This window comes from Onychostoma macrolepis, chromosome 05 (assembly GCF_012432095.1).
Source record: "Onychostoma macrolepis isolate SWU-2019 chromosome 05, ASM1243209v1, whole genome shotgun sequence".
NCBI lineage: Eukaryota > Metazoa > Chordata > Actinopteri > Cypriniformes > Cyprinidae > Onychostoma > Onychostoma macrolepis.
In genome coordinates this window covers 13,220,396-13,242,005 of record NC_081159.1, presented here as the reverse complement: position 1 = coordinate 13,242,005, position 21,610 = coordinate 13,220,396, and the positions used below count along the sequence as shown (strand labels likewise).

The following is a 21,610-nucleotide window of genomic DNA, read 5'->3' as shown; positions in this document are numbered from 1 at the left end:
CTATAGTGTCATTGTGATTAGGTTATATATCACAGAACGAGCTTCACATTCTGTCTTTTCTTGTCTACAGGTATATGAAGTACCTCTATCCTTATGAATGTGAAAAGCGGGGACTAAGCTCTCCCGGGGAGCTTCAGGCAGCTATCGACAGCAACCGTCGCGAAGGCCGGAGACAGAGTTATGGCTCCACCCTCTTTAACTACTCCCCCGTTGGCACCCCCACCCTGCTGGCTTCCCCAAAACTCCAGATGCCCCACATCAGCATGCCCACTCCCAACGGTGGGCACATGACTCAGACCCCTGTCATCAAGAAAGGTTTGTGTTTGTTTTTTCCTTTCTCACAACATAGTTTTTTTTTTTTTTCAATGTCAAAATGCTTTAATATTAAGGTGAATTTTATTGTTTCAAGTATGTTTTTTCCCAATATAGTTGAACATCATTTTACCTCTTTTGCACAATAATTCTTTGCTGCATCAATACAATAATATAGACTACAAAGAAAAATAGATGAAATAATAGCATCCTAAAATTAAATGATAAAAATGAAAATTACATTAGGCATAATATAACAAAAAACAATTGCATTCTGTTCATTGTTGATTTTTGAAAAGAAAGAGAAAGAAAATGTTATTCCTTATCAGGAAATTGAATGTTATTATTTTAATTACAACCTCAATCCTCCAAAGGAGAAGTCATCTCTCTTACACAATAACACTGCCACATCTTACTCACGCTTATTCTATGCTGTGGCCTGAATGGTCATCAGAGCAGACAGGAAACAGCTTGCAGGACTTCCTCTTGCCCACTCTACCAGTTTCCGCATCACACCAGCAGGAGCAATGAAACACAAAGAAACATGGTCTGCTTCATGATTCAGTAATGTGCCCATATGGAAAAAGACAAGTCACGCAACTTTAAGGATCAAAGAACCTTACGAATCTGACAGTATTTATAGTGTTTACAAAGCAGCTTTAAATAGATCTCATGACTTGTGTTTCATACTCACACCTCCCTGTGAGGATGTTATTGCAGCATATTTATAAACCTAAATTTGTAGAATATAATGCTGTATTCAGATTACGGAATAACTTCCTTTTAATTTGCAAAACCGTTTTGCAATATACAATTGAAAGTATCATTGAAGTGAAGCAGGTCTACAGTATCAAAATTAATGTCAGATAAATAAAATAAAATATAAAAAGAATAACATACACTAACCATTCAAAACGTTAAAAAATTTGGGGTCAGTGAGATTTGTTTTTTATTCAGGAAGGGTGCATTACAATAATCAAAAGTGATAGTAAGGACATTTCAAATAGTACAAAATATTTAGATTTCAAATAAATGCTGTTCTTTTGAACTTTCTATTCATCAAAGAATATTACTCATTATTTATAATAAGAAGAAATGTTTTGAGCTGCAAATCAGTATATTAGAATGATTTCTGAAGGATCATGTGACACTGAAGACTGAAGTAATGATGCTGAAAATTCAGTTTTGCCATCACAGGAATAAATTACATGTTAAAATATATTAAAATCAAACAGTTCTTTTTGTATTGTAAAAATATTTCACAGTAGTTCTGATTTTACTCAAAAATATGAAGGAAAAAACAAAGACCGTCTCCAAACCATTGAACAGAATCGTAAATATAATCACAAAAAGGAAAAAAAAAAATCACAAAAACATTAAATTAATCAACTCCTAACATTGTGTTACATACATTTGTGAAAAAAGGGCTTCTTTTTTCTCAATTGTTATGCTTCACTGTTCAGTGTGGCAAAATTAAGCCACACCTCGTAAAAATGAGGATATTTCAATGTATAAGGTATAAATTACTTGTCCACTACTTAAATTAGTAGAAAATTTCCAAGATTTAGGACTTAGGACTTAGATTTAGTTAGATGGTCCACTATATTTGTTTTGTTGTTAAAGTGTACTGCCACCTAAAACAAAGTTTGAAAAGTACTTCATGATGCTTTCTTGCTCCACAGAAGACTCCATGCTGTCCAGCTGCCTGACTAACAGGGTGGGCATCCCTGTGTCTTTGGCCAGCCACCACAGTGCAGCTCAGGCGGCTGCAGCTCAGGCTGCAGCTGCAGCAGCTGTGCAGGCGGCCGCATTGGAGCAGCTGCGGGAGAAGCTGGAGTCTGGAGAGCCACCGGAGAAGAAAGTGATGCTCATGGCAGAGGAGCAGCAGAGGATAATGCAACATGCATTACAGCAGAATCTCTTCGCCATGGCAACCCAGCTACCCATGAACATCAAACTGAACAACAGAGGTGAGTGCAAAGATATGTTCAGTAGATTATCACAAATAGCCTATGGTAGCTCGGAAAGCCTTAGCTTCCTGAGTAAAAAGTAATATATTTAAAATACATTTATTTCATACTAAGTATAGTTCAAATCTGGTGACATATTTACTGACATATCGCTTGAGACTTACTGATATAAAATAATAATTAAACTTTATTTGGAGAACTAGTGCACAATGCACATTTTTAATACTAAGCCTAAAGGTGTTTTAATGGTCCCTATTGATGAGGACTGAATGATCCTTGAATAGCAAGATGTTTAAAGGGTATCTGAAGCGTACTTGCAATAATTCCACTTCAGCACAATCAAATATACAGTATATCTTTAGTTGGACTTCAACACTACTTCCACACAATTAAAGTGCAAAATTAAAGTACAAAATTAGTTGTTCCAGTTTAGCAGACTTTAAGCATAACAGTTTAGTATGCCAAAAGTACAATTGCGGGGTATTTTTAATAAGTACATAAATATGTAAATGTATTTGTAGTATACTTAGCATGAAATAAATGTATTTCAAATGCATTTTAGTCTATTTATTTTTCACTAGGGTTTGACTGTCATGACAAAACATTAGCCTTCCAGTTTTTCCCTTATCAAACTGAAGGAATTTTTTTTTTTTTTAAATGTATGAATGACACTTTTATTTTATTTTATTACACTATGATCAGTGTGAGCTGTGAGAGAATAATAAGGGTTTATCAGACATTCTCAAAACAATACTGAAAGAATTCATGAAAAAGATTTTATTTATGAATAATTGTTAATGAATGACAAATATTCTTTTATGTTATTTTATAGCACTATAACAAGTTGTCTCGTGTCACAGAGAATGATAAAACATCTAATTAAGTGTAAATGAATGGTAGAACTGATGAAGAATGTTTGTCTAATGTTAATTATTTCAGTGCACCTTCATTCGCATAATGACGGAGTGTGTGCCATGATTGTAGGCTGGTCATGAGTAATGTGTTTTTTTTTTGTTTTTTTTTGTCTTCTGCATGACTGTTACTCTGTTATACCACCCATAAAACAAGAGCCTCTTTATATGGTGGGAAAATGTAGTATAATTCTATAACGCTGGGCAAGACTTTCACACAGAAACACTCTGCAATTTAAAGATTATATTAAATGTTATTTTGTGTTTACCTGCACATCCACAGTAATGACAGTGAAAATTAAAAGTCCTGACAGCCGCTGACTTCTTGGAAATACGAATCCTCATGTGTGCTTTATCCCTTTTTTGGTTGAAAAAATGAATCTAATGGTCTCCTACTTAATGTATTTCTGATGAATAAATTGTGTGTAATGTTAACAGTTTGATTGCAGTGAAGAAATGTTCTATTTATGATACAGATGCCCCATGCCGTTCTCTATCTAGAGAAGTGAAAGCCTCATCTTTTTGAGAGTAGTCACCTCCCTCCCCCCTGCAACTCTTTTAATAAACCCCTCCTTATCCTGTCACTCATGAGTTATCGCCGATAGTTGGTGGCACGCTTCTCTTGCTTCTTGTGTTCCTTTTATAAATGCTCATATTGAGTTTTTCTCTTCCTCGCTCTCTGGCTCCTCTCTTGACAGATGATAGACAAGAGACTGCATTGAACCTGTCTACCAACGGCATTAGCAGCATCAACATGTCAATAGAAATAAATGGGGTTGTCTACACAGGTAAATAGAGCGCCGTTTGCTGATGTAATTGCAGGCAGGAAATTCAATAAGTTATAGCAGCACCCCCGCGCTTAGTCCTCCACACAATTTGATGTCTTTGCTATAAAATCCATCGTAATGAAGTGGCAAGTCCAATAGAGTTAAAAAAGTTAAATATCTTAAAATTGGGCCTGGGCGCCAGGAGGTCGATGGAGCTTATTGTCTTTCGTGCCCGAGAGAAAGGCCCTCCGCCTTAGCTAGATACAGTGCTTGTGCCTGATGTGCGAGAGACAGTAATTACTAGAAGATGGCTCATAAGCTTGCTGGGAACATTTCAGGAGATCAGGTTGAAGTGGCATCTATTTTACCATTTGTTCCCTGTACAGCTTTGAGGTTTTTTTGTTTTTTTTGTTAAGGTGAATGATTTAATGCTTTAGTTTAATTATTTATATGAGAATAATTTAAAAAAAAAATGAGTTTAATCATGTCCTTGCCCAATTTCACTGAGCAGTAGCACTACTTTAGACATATTGATAAAATGGATTGCCAGTGATAGGCATATGTTCAAAGGCATGAAAATAAAACAATCTATGATTTGCTTTAATTACGATTTAGTTGCCTTCCAATCCTATCATGTCTGAAATTATTCTAAATTCTGGAGATATTCTCAGAAATGTTTTTTTTATATATATATATATATGTGTGATTAATTAATTTGATTCATGAGAATTTAATGGAATTTATTTTTAAAAAATATTTAATTAACTAGATTTTAACAAAAAGTCAGGTAATTAATCAATATACAGACATCAGGTACTTCGGGTACTGCATCTCCAGTGTTGTGGTCATTAAAAAAAAGTCACCAAAATATAGGAACTGCTTGCGCAAGGGGGTGTTGATCACATACCAAACATGTTTTAGTTGAACCTGTTTCTGACTGTTAGTATTATTGTATGAAATTATTTGTAATCACATTTATTGCACAACATTCTTAATTTTTTTGATTGCACTTCAATGTTTTTAATAAATATAAACAAACTGATTTAGTAACTAAACTGCTGATGTTGTGTTATGTAGAGGTGGTTCGGGCGTTCGTATGCTTTGAAAGTAACTTTAAATATGTGTCTGCTGACTGCAGGGGTCCTGTTTGCCCGTAAGCCAGCCATAGGTTTCATGCCAGGCAGCCAGCGAGTCCATCACCAACACAGCTCTCAGGGAAAGAGCAGCAGCCCAGGGCTCAGCACCCAGATGCAGCCGTCCTCCTCTTCCTCCTCCACCGCCTCCTCACACGGACCAGCCACCTCCCCTTGAGCCCACAACACCTCACTCATCTCTCCCCCGACGTCAGATAAGGCAGGGTCCTTTAGGTCATTCTGCTGGACCAGTTTTTTTTGTCTCCTTCAATGTACAATGTACAATGTACTCTTTTTACCGTTTTTCTAACCATCCCCCTGCAATCAGGACAGGAGCATCCGTCACTGAAAAAACTTTCATTAAAACAAAAGGCTGAGCACCGACAGCTGATAGCCGCACATTTGAGGTGTGGTACATTTACATTTGCAGCAAGTTGCAGCTTGTAATTTTGTTCTTCTGAGGATGCTATTATTCAGCGTGGAGCAACTAAAACGTACTGCGTGACAATGCCATGAACACAAGGAGATGACTGGATGTTCCTCAGACAGTGAATGTTGCATCAAAGCAAGATTCTTCACTTCCCTTCACTGCATCTTCATCTTTACCTGTTGCATTCTTGAATCAAACAGCAAGAGCTACTATCAGCTATTACCAAAGAGAATAAGAGTAGCATATTAGTGGTTTATTTGATAAAGTTTTATCACCATCATCATTGCAAATGATCAGAAAGTTACCAAAATGAATTATCAAGCTGATATTTTAATATCTTGATTTTAAGCAAAGCACATCCCATTTAACTTGGGCATCAAATAGTCAGGGAGAAAAAGTTATTTACTGTATTACTGCTTAAATATATGTTTGTAAAGAAAAGATATCATTATATCCATCAGAGCACTCATCTACACAATCTTTAAAAGACCGGGAGAATCATAAATGCTAGATCGGTCATGTATAGCTTGATATGGAGGAAAGCAGACAGGATTATGTCTACTATATTCTCTCATGACTGGTTTTGGCCTGAGGCCGTTGCGAAATATATTCCATTGATTAGTGAGTTATTTGGGGAACACTTGTCGACAGTGTTTAATGATTTTCCACCACCTCAGCCCATGTTTTTATAGCAAAGTGTTCATTAAATGCTTTTGTAGACGGAAAAACAGGTCACACTGGTTAATACAGGTTTCAGAAGTCGAGGGTCAAATGATATTGCGACGCATGACTGTGAGCTGGACGTTGATCATAACAAAATGGTTGAGGTTTTCAACCAAAAAAGAGAAGCTCTTTAGAAGTAGATTATGTGCTGCGATCACGCTCAATGTGGCTCATTTTAAGCATCGGTTCATGTTGTGAATAGAATCCAGCTTTCATTACGTTTTCAACAATGCACTTGCATTTGAGAGTTCACCTCTCGTCCTTTATTCCATTCTCCATTTCTTCTTCTTCTCTTTTCTGTTGGTAAGGAAATGGGAGGATATTATTGTGTCATTTTTTTTAGAATTCAGTAGACGATTTCAAGTTGTATTTATTATTACTTCTATTCTCTTCCTTTGATGTTGAAACTTGGGCTGTTTCAGTGCTTTCAGAAACATCGCTTTTATTTAAAGAAAGAAAAAGTCATATTACAGCCCAGTACCTCACAAATCCTGCAAACCTGTACACAGATAATAGATTATGAAAACAAGATATACCTCATTTATTTCATTTCTATTATTTTTATTGTGAAGCCACTTGAAAATGTTTTTTCAACAAATCACTGGATTTTTTGTTTCTATTTTGTATTGTTTTACCAAAGAAGGGAATATATGATGAACACACATCTACCTCATTTGTTATAGACTGTGCCAACAACATAATCACAGCAGCCAGTTTTTGAACATAGCCTTTCTGGTCCGAATTCACTTTTGCCTGCGTGATTTGTGCTGCAGAACCAGAGGCTGGACCACACAGGGCTCGACACGGCGTCAGATGCTTTGCTTGTTCGTTTTTGTCAGTGGCGCACAGGGGAAAATGAAATACCAGAAGGATTCTATCTCGAGCTTATTCTGTACAGTATCACTAGATCTAAAACATCTTATGAAACATATCTTAAGTTAAGCTGCCTGCAACCTTGGGCGTTTAGTTAAAGTGTTTTAGCTTTACGGTTTGCAGCAGTTCCATTGATGCCAGTGTTTGAGTCGTCATTTCTGTTCACAACATAATGTGACTTTCAAAAAATATATAATCTAGTCTAGTCAAAAGTAACTAAAAAAAATTTTTTTTTTATATACTGTCTTTAGTGGGATTTGAATGTGGAGACGTGCTCAGAACAGGACTTATTTTTACAAATACCAAAGATCTGACAATATTCTTGGGTTCACAATTTCCGACCCAATGCTGTCATTCTTAACTTTTAATCTCAAGCAGGAGAAAAATATTTTTATTTGATCCTGCTGCGGCAAAACTTGATTTTAAGCACTTGGATCAAAATGTTTTCAAAAAAATGAAAAGGCCAAGCTGTATATTCAGTTAGTCTCAGTGCACGGATGGCAATCTAAGAATGTAATAACAGTTTCCAGAGTTTTAGCACAATTAAGATTAATGAAACGAGTAAACCTGACCATCATTTTGTTGTTGTATAGGTGCAAGGATTAATGGAAATATATAGTCTATATTTATGTGGAATTACAGAGGGCACAATCAATGCACAATTGTCTGATTCCTGTTGTTCGTTGTAATTTACCTCTTGATCAGCGTATGAAGAGACTTTGCTTATATTTTTTCACAGCAGTGGCACAGTCTATTCCTTCATATGACTGTCTGTTGTCTCTTCAGCTCATGTCGCTAGACTGCAGAGATTTTTAGAGCAAATCCTGGACGGACTCTGGAGAAGCAAAAAAACACGAATCAGAGTTAATCCATAACCAAAGCTTTTACAAAACCACGTTCACAGGCTTACTGATGACAATGTTGGAACATTTGTTCATAAAAAAAGACTATCATTTTAATAACGATTAAGAAAAAAAAAAAAGAATCACTCATGTGCTTAAAGAATAACATGTTGTTTACCTTGTTTAGCTATGTCAACGATGCTATGCTGGTAGATTTTAGATCCTATTATACGCTGTGTATGAAGCTTATTTTTCTTTTATTCACTTTGGATAAATCCAGTGCATTATGGGAAAGCTGGATTGTGGTGCTCAGGGGTTAAAAAAAAAAGAAGAAAAAAACTGGTGAAAGATTTTTATTTTATTTTTTTGTTTGTTTGTTTGTTTTGCCATTGACTTGTAGCATAATTAGAAATAAAGTACTGCTTTCCACTTTAATGTCCAGCTGAGTTTTTATTTTGGGTTTAAATATTCATAACTGCGGTAATACATATTGTGGGGGGGGGGGGAGTTTAATATTGATTTAATATTTAATATTGGTTAGGAAAGGTTTTGGAAAGAAACAAAAGGCTGAATATTATAAAATACACGTGGAAGCACTGGATGCAGCATAAATGTCTTTTATTCTTGTGATGGCAAAGCTACATTTTCAGCAGCCATTACTCCAGTCTTCAGTGTCACATGATCCTTCAGAAATCATTCTGTTATACTGCTTTGGTGCTCAAGAAACATTTCTTATTATTATCAATGCTGAGAGCAGTAGTGTTGCTTAATATTTTTGTGGAAACTGTAATATTTTTCTTTGTTGAATAGAAAAAACAGCATTTGTTTGAAACAGAAAAGCTAAACTGAATGCATGTTGTGCTGAATAAAAGTATTCATTTAATTAATGACCCCAAACTTTTGAACAGTGGTATATATTTTGCCAGTATGTGTACTCCCTGGGAATCAAACCCTTGACTTTGTCGTTGCTAGTTTTACACACAACATGTTAAGCTACAGGAACACAAGTTTCTAGACAGGTAATGACAATAAATTATCTTTAAATCTGTTTGTATACACCATTGATTTTAACATGAATTTAACAAAAAACACACTTTAATCCAGAGTTGAGCCATTAAAAAATTAAAGAAGATTGGAATGCCAATAATAGGTCACTTAATTGTTGATCAGCCTGTGTTTACTGGCAAAGGATTGTGTTAAAAAGCTGTCCACTCAAAAGGCAAATTAAGCGACAAGTGTTCAATAAACGACAAGATGTATACAACAACAAGACAGCCGTCAGTCTCATTATATTCATATTAAAACATAATGAGATTGTTTGGAAAGAGCAGATGGTCCAGAATTTAAACACAGCTTAGTATTACAGACAGAGCCGATATCAGCAGTTCGATTCCACAGTATAACCACAAAGTCAAAACAGAAAAAAAGACAGAGACAGAACAAGTTGACTCGGCTGGACAAAGGTCAAAATCCCGCACTGCGAACGCAGGCAATTAAACTAATGATGCCAGGGGTATGTGCAGCATTAAGCAGCTAAAATGGAGTAAAGATTGCTTCATTAAGGCTCAAGAACCTGATGTAATTAGGAGTAGGGCCAAGATTAGTGTCTGTCAATGGTTTTGCCTGGGATTTTCGGGTAATAGAGTTATCATTGAGGCTCAAGGAGTGTTACATTACACTTCGGAATAAACAAAAACAAATTAGCAGCGTCGGCCAATAATGGGTTATCTTGTCAGAGCCTGACAGAAATCTATGCCCTATAACACAGTGTTAATTTTATGCATCACTGACAAGCACCTTCACAATCAATGGAGGTACTATAAAGTCAGGGAGACCATCAATTCAAGTTCAGGACAGGTAGACAAGGAGGTTTATGAGGCTAGAGTGTATTGGAACCAAAAGTATTGTATTGTTGAAATCATGTTTTCAACTTTAAAAACTTTATGTCTCGATCCATATAATTACAGCATCAGTATGAAATGAATACCATGGGATTATCTGAATACACTTATGAAGTAATACTTTGTCTTGTTATACTTCAAATTTCAGATTCCACAACAAAGATGAATCAAACTAATATATTTATCAGGCCACCTCCGTTATGAAATGAAAATATATGGGAATATACTTGAAAATATAATGCAATATCACAATATATATTTTTCTCATAATTGTGTACGTATATTGTAGTGCTATCAAACGATTACATTATGTGTGTGTGTGTGTGTGTACTGTGTATATTTATTATGTATATATAAGAACACACACATACAGCATATATTTGGAAAATATTTACATGTATATATTTATATAAATTATATCATATATAAATATATTTTATATATAAACGTAACATATTTTTCTTAAATATATACATGCATGTGTGTGTATTAATATATACATAATAAATATACACAGTACACACACATATATTATGTAAACAAATTTTTTATTTTGAATGCAATTAATCGTGATTAATCGTGACAGCACTAACTGAATATACGTGTTCCCATATGTTATACATGTATAGCACATATATATACATATTTATCAATATATGGAAAGTGGCAGTTCCTCGTGTATAAAAACCAGTGTTGGGAGTAACTAGTTACTTGTAACAGAATTATGTAATTTAATTACAAAATAAATGTCGGCACCCTTGGTAAATATGATCAAAAATATCGGGACCCTTGGTAAATATGATCAAAGAAGGCTGTGAAAATTAATCTGCATCGTTAATCCTTTTGATCTTTTATTTACAAAATTCACAAAAATCTAACCTTTCATTGGATAATAAGAATTTAAAACAGGGGGAAATATCATTATGAAATAAATGTTTTTCTCTAATACACGTTGGACACAATTATTGGTACCCCTAGAAATTCTTATGAGTAAAATATCTCTGAAGTATATTCCCATTCATATTCACAATTTTGAGCACTCCAGGGTGATTATGAACATGAAATTATCCAGCCATGGCTTCCTGTTTCACAGAAATACAAATAGGAGGGAAAACAAAGCCCAAATTCCCTTAATCATCCATCACAATGAGAAAAACCAAAGAATATATTTCTGATGTGCAGCAAAAGATAATTGAGCTTCACAAATTAGTGAAGTGGCTTTAAGAAAAGAGCTAGAACAGTGAAAATTCCCATTTCCACCATCAGGGCACTGCCTGGAAGAGGAAATGTGTCTATATCATCCTAATGCACAGTGAGAAGGAGAGTTTGAGTGGCTAAAGACTCTCCAAGGACCACAGCTGGAGAATTGCAGAAAATAGTTGAGTCTCGGGGTCAGAAAATCTTTTTTTTTTAAATTGTCAAACAGCACCTACATCACCACATGTTGTTTGGGAGGGTTTCAAGAAAAATTCTCCTAGCTCATCCAAAAACAAACTCCAGCATATTCAGTTATCAGACACGACTGGAACTTCAAATGGGACTGGCTTCTATGGTCAGATGAAACTAAAAAATGAGCTTTTTAGCAGCAAACACTCAAGATGGGTTTGGTGAACACAGGGATAAAAAGTACCCCATGTGTACAATGAAATATACTGCTGTATTTTTGATGTTGTGGGCCTATATTTCTGCTGGAGGTCCTGGACATCTTGTTTAGACACACGGCATCATGGATTCTATCAAATACCAACAGATAAAAATCAATAAGTGACTGACTCTGTTAGAAATCTTATAATGGGCCATGTTTGGATCTTCCAACCGCATAATAATCCAAACACAAACCTCAAAAACAACACAAAAATGGGTCACTGAGCACAAAACCAAGCTTCTGCTGGCCATTCCAGTCCTCTGACCTGAACCCTATAGAAAATGAGTGAACTGAAGAGAAGAAGCACCAACATGGAGCTGGGAATCTAAAGTGATCTAAAGTCTGGAGTGATTCTGGATGAAGGAATGGTCTCTGATCTCTTGTCAGGTGTTCTCTAACCTCATCAGGCATTATAGGAGAAAATTTAGAGCTGTTAAACTGGCAAATGGAGGTTTCAAAAAGTACTGAATAAAAGGGTGCCGTTAATTGTGGCCAATGTGTATTAGAGAAAAACATTTATTTCATAATGATATTTCCCCCCATTTTAAATTCTTATCCAATGAAAGGTTAGATTTTTGTGAATTTTTTAAATAAAAGATCAAAAGGATTAACAACGCAGATTGTTTTAATTGTAATTTTCACAGCCTTCTTTGATCATATTTACCAAGGGTGCCAATATTTTTGGCCATGACTGTATGCTTTATTTTTTTTTAAGATTAACTTTTTTTCCAAGGCATTGTTAGATGCCAGTGTTTCCTGCCATAGCTATGCAAAGATTTGATTTCAAAAACAGTATCGTAACAATTATACTAGGATTTTGACTTTTTATTTTTAAACTGATTATGATTTTAAATCTGTACTGAACTTCAGAGATCTCAAAGTAAAAAGAGGTGCTAAAGTTTAATTTTATGGTGGCTGTGCTTTAAAATTAAATTTTTATAATCTTAATCCGAGTGTATGATAAAGACGAGCCCACCAGCTTGCCTTCGGGGAAAAATGTGAGTCCGTGAAGGGATGTAAAAACGATGGCTCACTTGCAAAAGCACTTTTGTCCAAGGTGGAATTTATTTACAGGGCCAGAAAGATTGTCCACAGTGAAGAATATATACAAGTCCACCTAAAAATGACACAAAATCCAAAGTACCAAATAAACAACAAAAGGGAAAAATAAACCAGAAAATAATCCAACAAAGATATAATCAGGTAACAAACAGGTATCCACAATATATCGAAGGGGTTTGGGGTTTTTGCTTGAGGCACCGCAGTAGCACTCTTGCATCGACTTGGTAAACAAGTACTGTCTTTCTGTTTGGCCTCGGTTTATATAGGCCAAACCCTGTCCCTTTTTTGGGCCATACCATTCCTAGGTAAGAACAACATTTAACACACATACAAATGCCACATCTATTGGTCATCTGTAATACTTTATTAATAATCACTTCCGATCTATATATATATATATATATATTAGCAAACACATAATCCATTAACACATAATACATTTAACACATAATTTCCACAATTAGACAATGGTTTCGCCAGCTTCCGGTTGCGCTGTGCGGCGCGACCAAGCCCGGCGCGGTGTTTCCCGCCGTTAAACTGACTACGCCCACACAGACAAACATCACAGGGATGAAACGACACAACAAGTGCAGTGTAAGTGTATGAAAATGACCGGGAAATGGATATGGACAGAGGAGAGTGCTGCAATGGGAAAATGTCCATGTGCTATCAAGATCGCGTGTGCACCCGCTACTCCGATAGCGGCAACGGCAGGGAGGAACGGTACGGAGGATGAATGAAGTAAGAGGCGAGTATGTATGTATGTATGTATGTGTATGTGTATGTCAGTGCTGCTTCAAATGTACTTGGTTATACTACTTTTATAAAGTAACTGAAATAGTTACACTACTTATTACATTTTAAATAGGGATATATTTGCAATATATAAAGAAATATCATTTATTTGCGTTTTTCAGTATTACTGACACTCATGTGTCAGATCAGGGTCAGATTACCCTGCCTGGGTTCATGTGAGAACATAGTCCGACTGCATATTAGCTATTGTCTAATTTAATTTTAGTGCCTGAACTTCTGCTCCAGCAAGAGAACAACCTCAATTAATAATATATGACAATTTATCATTCATGGACAGCACAGTCAAATGAAAATGTTTATTATTAGGTGTACTTGATCATGATGTGCAAGTCTTCAGCCGCCTAAATCAAATGAAGCCACATCATTACATCTTGGGTTGTTTTCTGTAGTTTTACACTATTATTCACTGGCTGATATTGATAAGAGAAACAACAACAAAGATGCTGTTTTGATCCTCTGCTGTCCTGGTGACCATTGATTGAGCGCTGAACTTTGACCTCAGTAGCAGTATTCCACACTTGAATCATCTCATGGCTGTCAGAGATGATTAGCTCAGCTGATCTAAGAGCACAGGCTTTGTGCTGTCAATACCAATTAGCAGTGATGGTATCATGTTCTGAATACTGATTAATTAGCTTACAAATTTGTGATTTCATAGAAGGAAAAACTTTTTTCTTTGAGCATTTTATATTAGTGCAGAACAGTAAAATATCTGTTTGTCTTTATTGTAATCTGAGACTGTACTGTAACACATTTACTGCCATCATTATTATTATTATTATTATCAGAGGCATATTTTACTTTTAGTTGACTTTTTTTTTTATCTGCATGAATGGTAAATGATAAATATAAATAACATCTATATAGACCAGTTTAGCCTGTTTCTTTGTTGATTTATGCATTGAGCTAGCCCTAGTGTTTTTTTTTTTTTTTTTATTTTATTTAGCTGGTGTTTTTGGTTCTGCTCTTTGCTCTCTGGTTTTGTTCAGTTTTCTTGTGCGTTTTTGTATTTTTCTTTATTAAAAGCAGTTTATTTTGCATTTTCCCCCTTCGTAACACTGAAGTCCTCCTCCATTCAAATGAGATGGAGGGACAGCTGCAAGTAAATCCTGCTCTCTCCCATCCAACTAGAAGTGAAAGTGACGTGACGTGGCCAAGTATGATTACCCATACTCGGAATTTGTGCTCTGCATTTAACCCATCCAAAGTGCACACACACAGCAGTGAACACACCCCCGGAGCAGTGAGCAGTTACGCTGCGGCGCCCAGGGAGCAGTTGGGGGTTCTGTGCCTTGCTCAAGGGCAACTCAGTCGTTGTATTGAGGTGGAGAGCGCTGCACATTCACTCCCCCCACCTACAATTCCTGCCGGACCTGAGACAACCTTTAGGTTACGAGTCCGAATCTCTAACCATTAGGCCACGACTTCCCCACACTGTAGGGCCTATATGCTTATGTAAGGAGATATGTTGTTAATATGGCCTCAATAAATGAACAAGTCACTGCAAATATTAGTTCCTATAAAAGTGATAGTCATCCTTGTGCACCAGACCAGTTTTATCAAGGATCTCTGAGAATGTATTCATTTCTTTTTACATATCAATGGCATTGTACCTTAAAGACAAAAACCTTCAGGCAAAGTGATATTTGGTATCAGCTTTTTGCTGATCCTGGATCAAATGGCTTTTATCTTTTGCCAGGTTTGCCTAAGGTTGTGGTAAGATGAAGTCAGCAATGAAATTTATTGGGCTACTGAAAGGCTCAAAGGGAGTGTCACTTCAAAAGCAACCTGAGAAGAACGATCCATTATGTGCAATATACTAAACGCTTCCGCCTCCAAGGTGGTATGGAAATTACTACATAAATATAACTTTACTAATAACAAGTAATAATAAGTAGGTATAAAACACATTTCCACATCTGTTTATGATATAATACATTTCCAGTTCCATTTTCTGGTTTGATTTTTGTAAAATTCTTTGTCTGTTTAATGATTATAGATCATTGCTGGGATTCGGTAATATTTCAGTTCCCCAGAGTTTCTAAAGTGGTCAAACTGTGTGTAGTGTCTGTGATTTTTGGCAATGTAAGCATTTACTTGTGTTCCTTTCTTGTGCAGAATATTTTTCTAAATAACTGCAAGATATTTTATTTAAAAAAAAACATACTTTAAAGTTATGTCCCTCACTCTGAGCTCAAGCCCATCACACTAACAATTCTACACCCATAATAATTTAGACATAATTTACCAGAAATTACATCATTCAGCAGAAAATGGTTAGTAGTATCATACTTTTTATTCATATTTTTGAGGCATATTATAGTCAGGGTGTCACGTTTCTCTGGAGCAGGGAACGAGGAGATAAGGAATTCTTCCAATCACACAGGCTTTATTAATCCAAACACAACACAGAGCACATAGGAGACATGGAATGACGATCAAGACCAGACGCTAAAGACAGGGAAACAGGGCTTATAAACAGGGAGAAAACTAGACAATTAATCAAACACAGCTGGGGACTAATAAACTAATGATGAGAACAGGAAATGGGAAAAACCAGTTAAGGACATGGAAACACTGGGAGCACGTGGAAACACAAGAAACGGGGACAGAGGTCTGACAATTACTCTCCCCCCCCCCGGAAGGTGCGTCCCACACCATGCAATATCCAACAGGGAGGGGGGGGTGGACACTCTGGAGGCCTCAAGGGACAGGGAAACAGGACAGACAGCCTCCAGGGCAGCGCCCGTTCTGGGACCTACGGTGGAGCAGGGAGCACACCTCTACGACTGGAGCCATACTCCAGACTTCAGAGCGGCCAGCAAATAGAAAGTAAAAAGCGATCGTTCATTTGAAAGCAGTTTCAGTACGCCGCATATTAATAGCGGCTCCCTGATGCCCGCATTTTATATACAGTATAATTATCCGACAATATAACTGCGAGAGAAAGTATTGAAATATATATTTCTTCCCTTTGTTTCCTTTCTGTGAGCTACTGAAATGACCCACACTGTAAAACAGCCAATCAGAGCAGAGCTCATTATTATTCATGACCCTTCCATATAAGCCAATAACAGACCATTTCATTCTAGGGAGAAATCCTAGGGTTGTAAATGCACATGTAAAATTGTTTCAGGATAATTTTTGCCCATACCTAAGCCACATACCTTCTATGTAGATATCGGAGAACAATTTAAAATATTGTATCAATGCATTCTATGGCACCTTTAAAAAAAATATTCTAAGTTGAAATGTTAACGAATCCCAGGAATGAGCCTTATATATATATATATATATATATATATATATACAGTGGGTACGGAAAGTATTCAGACCCCCTGAATTTTTCACTCTTTGTTATATTGCAGCCATTTGCTAAAATCATTTAAGTTCATTTTTTTTCCACATTAATGTACACACAGCACCCCATATTGACAGAAAAACACAGAATTGTTGACATTTTTGCAGATTTATTAAAAAAGAAAAACTGAAATATCACATGGTCCTAAGTATTCAGACCCTTTGCTGTGACACTCATATATTTAACTCAGGTGCTGTCCATTTCTTCTGATCATCCTTGAGATGGTTCTACACCTTCATTTGAGTCCAGCTGTGTTTGATTATACTGATTGGACTTGATTAGGAAAGCCACACACCTGTCTATATAAGACCTTACAGCTCACAGTGCATGTCAGAGCAAACGAGAATCATGAGGTCAAAGGAACTGCCTGAAGAGCTCAGAGACAGAATTGTGGCAAGGCACAGATCTGGCCAAGGTTACAAAAAAATTTCTGCTGCACTTAAGGTTCCTAAGAGCACAGTGGCCTCCATAATCCTTAAATGGAAGGCGTTTGGGACGACCAGAACCCTTCCTAGAGCTGGCCGTCCGCCAAACTGAGCTATCGGGGAGAAGAGCCTTGGTGAGAGGTAGAGAAGAACCCAAAGATCACTGTGGCTGAGCTCCAGAGATGCAGTCGGGAGATGGGAGAAAGTTGTAGAAAGTCAACCATCACTGCAGCCCTCCACCAGTCGGGGCTTTATGGCAGAGTGGCCTGACGGAAGCCTCTCCTCAGTGCAAGACACATGAAAGCCCACATGGAGGACTCCAAGATGGTGAGAAATAAGATTCTCTGGTCTGATGAGACCAAGATAGAACTTTTTGGCCTTAATTCTAAGCGGTATGTGTGGAGAAAACCAGGCACTGCTCATCACCTGTCCACAGTGGTGGAAAGAGTACTGAAAATTTGTACTCCAGTACAAGTACTGTTACATTGCTGAAATAATACTCAATTACAAGTAAAAGTACTGGTGCCAAAACAGTACTTAAGTAAAAGTACAAAGTACTCGTCTCAAAAACTACTCAGAGTACTAGTTACTTTTTAGCTGGTGATAATTAATGAAAAAAAAAGTATTCATTCATATCAAAGATCTATCTGGATAATAGCTACTTTGAACAAAATCCACTTTTATCTTATTGACTGAAATTAAATATTGGATATTGAATACTCCACCTCTTGCTCATAGCAGATTCATGTTTGGATAGGAGTGGCTAAGAATATCTGTTTGTTACATCTGACATCACGCTTCACCAATTCTGGGTCCTAACGCTCTGCCAGACACCCCCAAAAAACACCAAACTGTGCTAATATACACACACGATGTCATGTAATACTGAAAAATTATAACCCTAACCTTTATTTCCATACTGAAATCCCAGATGGCCAGACAGTGATTCAGCTAAAATATTAGTGTCTGAGACACTGTGAGCACGGAGACTATAGTGTGCACAGCAAATTTTAAAATGCTTAGCTTAAATGTGTAATGTTAATTAAATAGTGCTCATAAATGGTTGTTGAGATAGTTTTCTCAAGTGAAATAAGTAGAGGCATGGACCCGGAAACAGCAGTCCTTACGTCACAACTTAACAAGAGGATTCTCCCCAAGCCATCAAACTGACGTTATCAGAGCGAGAACGCCATTCCAGAGTGGAAGCAAATTTTTCAGTTTTTTATTAAAGATTACGACTGCAGACAATTTTTTTCCCCAGTGTATTGCAGTTAAATTGTTCACCACAAGACTAGTAATGTGCATTAAAAAGTTGTTTCATGACAACTAATCATTTTCAATACCATTGGCAAAACTACAACATACTGTATACTGCCATATAGATATTAATATTTAAAAAAAAAAAAATTGTCCATCCTTTTTTTCAAGGCAATCATTATTTCAAGCTTTGAAACTGGTTTAATCCAAGTCTTCTAAAAAGACACATTCGCTTTATATGATAAACAGCTTTTAATATAGGCCTTCATGTACATGCATATAAATATTGATCAATTACCATTACAAAAATGTAAATCTAAAACATTTGCTCATTCTGTGTATTTGTGTCTTTAAAATAGGGTAACTTTGTTGCAAAAGCTTACAACACAAGGACGCTTGATTTCAAATTTGATTTCAAACTGAATTGAATTTACAAAAAAAAAAAATGACAAGTACAGTCAGTTATAAAACTATAAAACAAATGACCTCAATTCAGTTGAGGTATTCGAAATATGACATTACATTTTTATTAGCAGTGATTTAAGAGCCATATATTTTAGGCCTATTTATTTAGGCTAGATAAATGGAACATCAGATGGCTTTGACCTATAATGTCTGTACAATGTAGTGACGCAGTTAGGCAGACTAGGATATTTATATGTATAAATCAGACAAATATCCCATTCCAAAACATTTCTAGCATAAACTTACATTGTAAAGAAATTAAAGGTCCATCTTTGATTGTTGGAAGACTTTCTGGTGCATTTCACGTAGGCTACAGACAATAACATTTCCAGTAGCATTTCCATCGGTCAGGCGTGGATCTATTCTGAATGGTTGATAACTTTCGACAAAGTTTAATCTAGGAGCAAAGAGAAATAATTTCTACTTTAAAAGCACGGAGAGATCGCGATAGCACACAGTCTGCGCACAATATCACAGTGAGAGGACAAGCAGTTCATTTGTATAAATTAGGCCTATTTGAAACCTCGCATCCAGTTTTCTGTGACTACATGACTGTTCTCATGTTACAATTAAGCGCTCGCCACATTTGCGTGGAAATGATTAAAACTATGCGGAATACCTGCAATCCCGCGCGGATATTCAGACTCTGTAACTGACAGGAGGCTGATGCTGTCAAACTCGCTGTCTGAGAGGATGTGTATCGGTGTATATACGGTAGATACTGTGGAGAATTAGTAATGGAACCGTGTCAGATAGTTAAATATCGATAACAAAATATAGATATTTATGATAACGCTACCATGTAGTTTGTTTCTCCAAACTTTGAGTCCATAAATCACGCTGTGCTCCCTCACTGTCCACTCAGCTGCTCTTCACCTGCTGCAGCGGCGGCTTTTCCCGGGAATCGGTTCAGTTATCAGGGCTTTTATTGGTCCGTTTACGATCGGATATCTTTATTGGCTACTGAAGTTTCGTGAAAGGTTTGAATATCAATTCAAATTGTGGGCGTACTCAGTAACGAACTATGATTTTAAAAGTAATGAAGTAGATTATTTTGCTTAATTTGTACTTAAGTACAAGTAAAAGTACAGCTTTAAAAATATACTCAAAAAAGTACAAGTACCCGAAAAAACTACTCAATTACAGTAACGTGAGTAGTTGTAATTCGTTACCTCCACCACTGCCTGTCCAATACAGTCCCAACAGTGAAGCATGGTGGTGGCAGCATCATGCTGTGGGGGTGTTTTTCAGCTGCAGGGACAGGACGACTGGTTGCAATCGAGGGAAAGATGAATGCGGCCAAGTACAGGGATATCCTGGACGAAAACCTTCTCCAGAGTGCTCAGGACCTCAGACTGGGCCGAAGGTTTACCTTCCAACAAGACAATGACCCTAAGCACACAGCTAAAATAACGAAGGAGTGGCTTCACAACAACTCCGTGACTGTTCTTGAATGGCCCAGCCAGAGCCCTGACTTAAACCCAATTGAGCATCTCTGGAGAGACCTAAAAATGGCTGTCCACCAACGTTTACCATCCAACCTGACAGAACCGGAGAGGATCTGCAAGGAGGAATGGCAGAGGATCCCCAAATCCAGGTGTGAAAAACTTATTGCATCTTTCCCAAAAAGACTCATGGCTGTATTAGATCAAAAGGGTGCTTCTACTAAATACTGAGCAAAGGGTCTGAATACTTAGGACCATGTGATATTTCAGTTTTTCTTTTTTAATAAATCTGTAAAAATGTCAACAATTCTGTGATTTTCTGTCAGTATGGGGTGCTGTGTGTACATTGAGGGAAAAAAAAAAAAGAACTTAAATGATTTTAGCAAATGGCTGCAATATAACAAAGAGTGAAAAATTGAAGGGGGTCTGAATACTTTCCGTACCCACTGTATATATATATATATATATATAGAGCGCCATTACACTTGCTCTTTCTATTACTGTGAAATGCTCAGATGTTTTTCTTCATCTGATAGACCTGATAGAAGAACACTGATGGGATGTCCATCTATTTGTTGGTTGACATGGTGAGAATGAAAGTTAGTGGGGGAAGGGTCGTGCATTCCTCTTATTAAGCAGGGGTTCAGGCACTAATGCATTGTGATGGGATTATTTTCCTCAGACAGTTATCTAGGTCACGGTCCATGACCAGCCTTATAAAATGGATCATGTGATGGTCAGGGAGGTACTTTAAAAGCTGTCAGGAATATTCTGTGTGGAAGGAAATGGAAGTTTCGCCACAAAACCACTGGTTGCCATAGGGATTAAAGCTATGGAAACTGGATATATGATCAATACACAATCATGTATTAATTACTATAGTTCCATTGATAATGGTCTATGGTTTTACTGATCAAACATCACTCGACCAAATGTTTTCTGACGCCAGGCTGCATTCGTCCTTATTGTATTAAAAAGAAATATAGTTTTCTATTTTTAAGATTTTATAGTTATCATTTCTTGGTTTATTATTTCTGTGCATATTTACAAAATTAAACAAATAAAAATGTATTTCAATTTATTTTGTATTAAACGCATACATAAAGAAATTGGGTAATACTTTATTTTAAGGTGTCCTTGTTACATGTTGCATGTACTTACTATTATAATAACAATTAATTATGCATAATTACATGCAAGTAATCCTAAACCAAACCCTATCCCTAACCATATAGGCTAGTAAGTACATGTAGTTAATTAATATTACTCAGT

General features: G+C 36.5%; 1 protein-coding gene and 1 long non-coding RNA gene across 3 annotated transcripts in view; one reads left to right on the top strand and one right to left on the bottom strand.

Annotated features, from left to right (window-relative positions):
* Positions 1–8,390, top strand: part of arid3c (AT rich interactive domain 3C (BRIGHT-like)) — an 86,363-nt gene extending 77,973 nt beyond the window's left edge. For both annotated transcript variants that reach the window (XM_058776779.1, XM_058776780.1), the window contains 4 exons: positions 71–315; positions 1,995–2,282; positions 3,892–3,981; positions 5,099–8,390. In XM_058776779.1, the coding sequence (XP_058632762.1) occupies positions 71–315; positions 1,995–2,282; positions 3,892–3,981; positions 5,099–5,271 (796 nt within the window). In that variant the 3' untranslated portion in view covers positions 5,272–8,390. The remainder of the gene's footprint in view (positions 1–70; positions 316–1,994; positions 2,283–3,891; positions 3,982–5,098) is intronic.
* LOC131541188 (uncharacterized) lies at positions 7,827–20,055 on the bottom strand. Its single transcript, XR_009271422.1, has 3 exons — positions 19,693–20,055; positions 19,513–19,614; positions 7,827–7,954 (listed from the first exon to the last, which is right to left on the bottom strand). It is a non-coding gene; the product is annotated as an uncharacterized LOC131541188 (long non-coding RNA).
* Between the last annotated feature and the right edge of the window lie 1,555 nt (positions 20,056–21,610).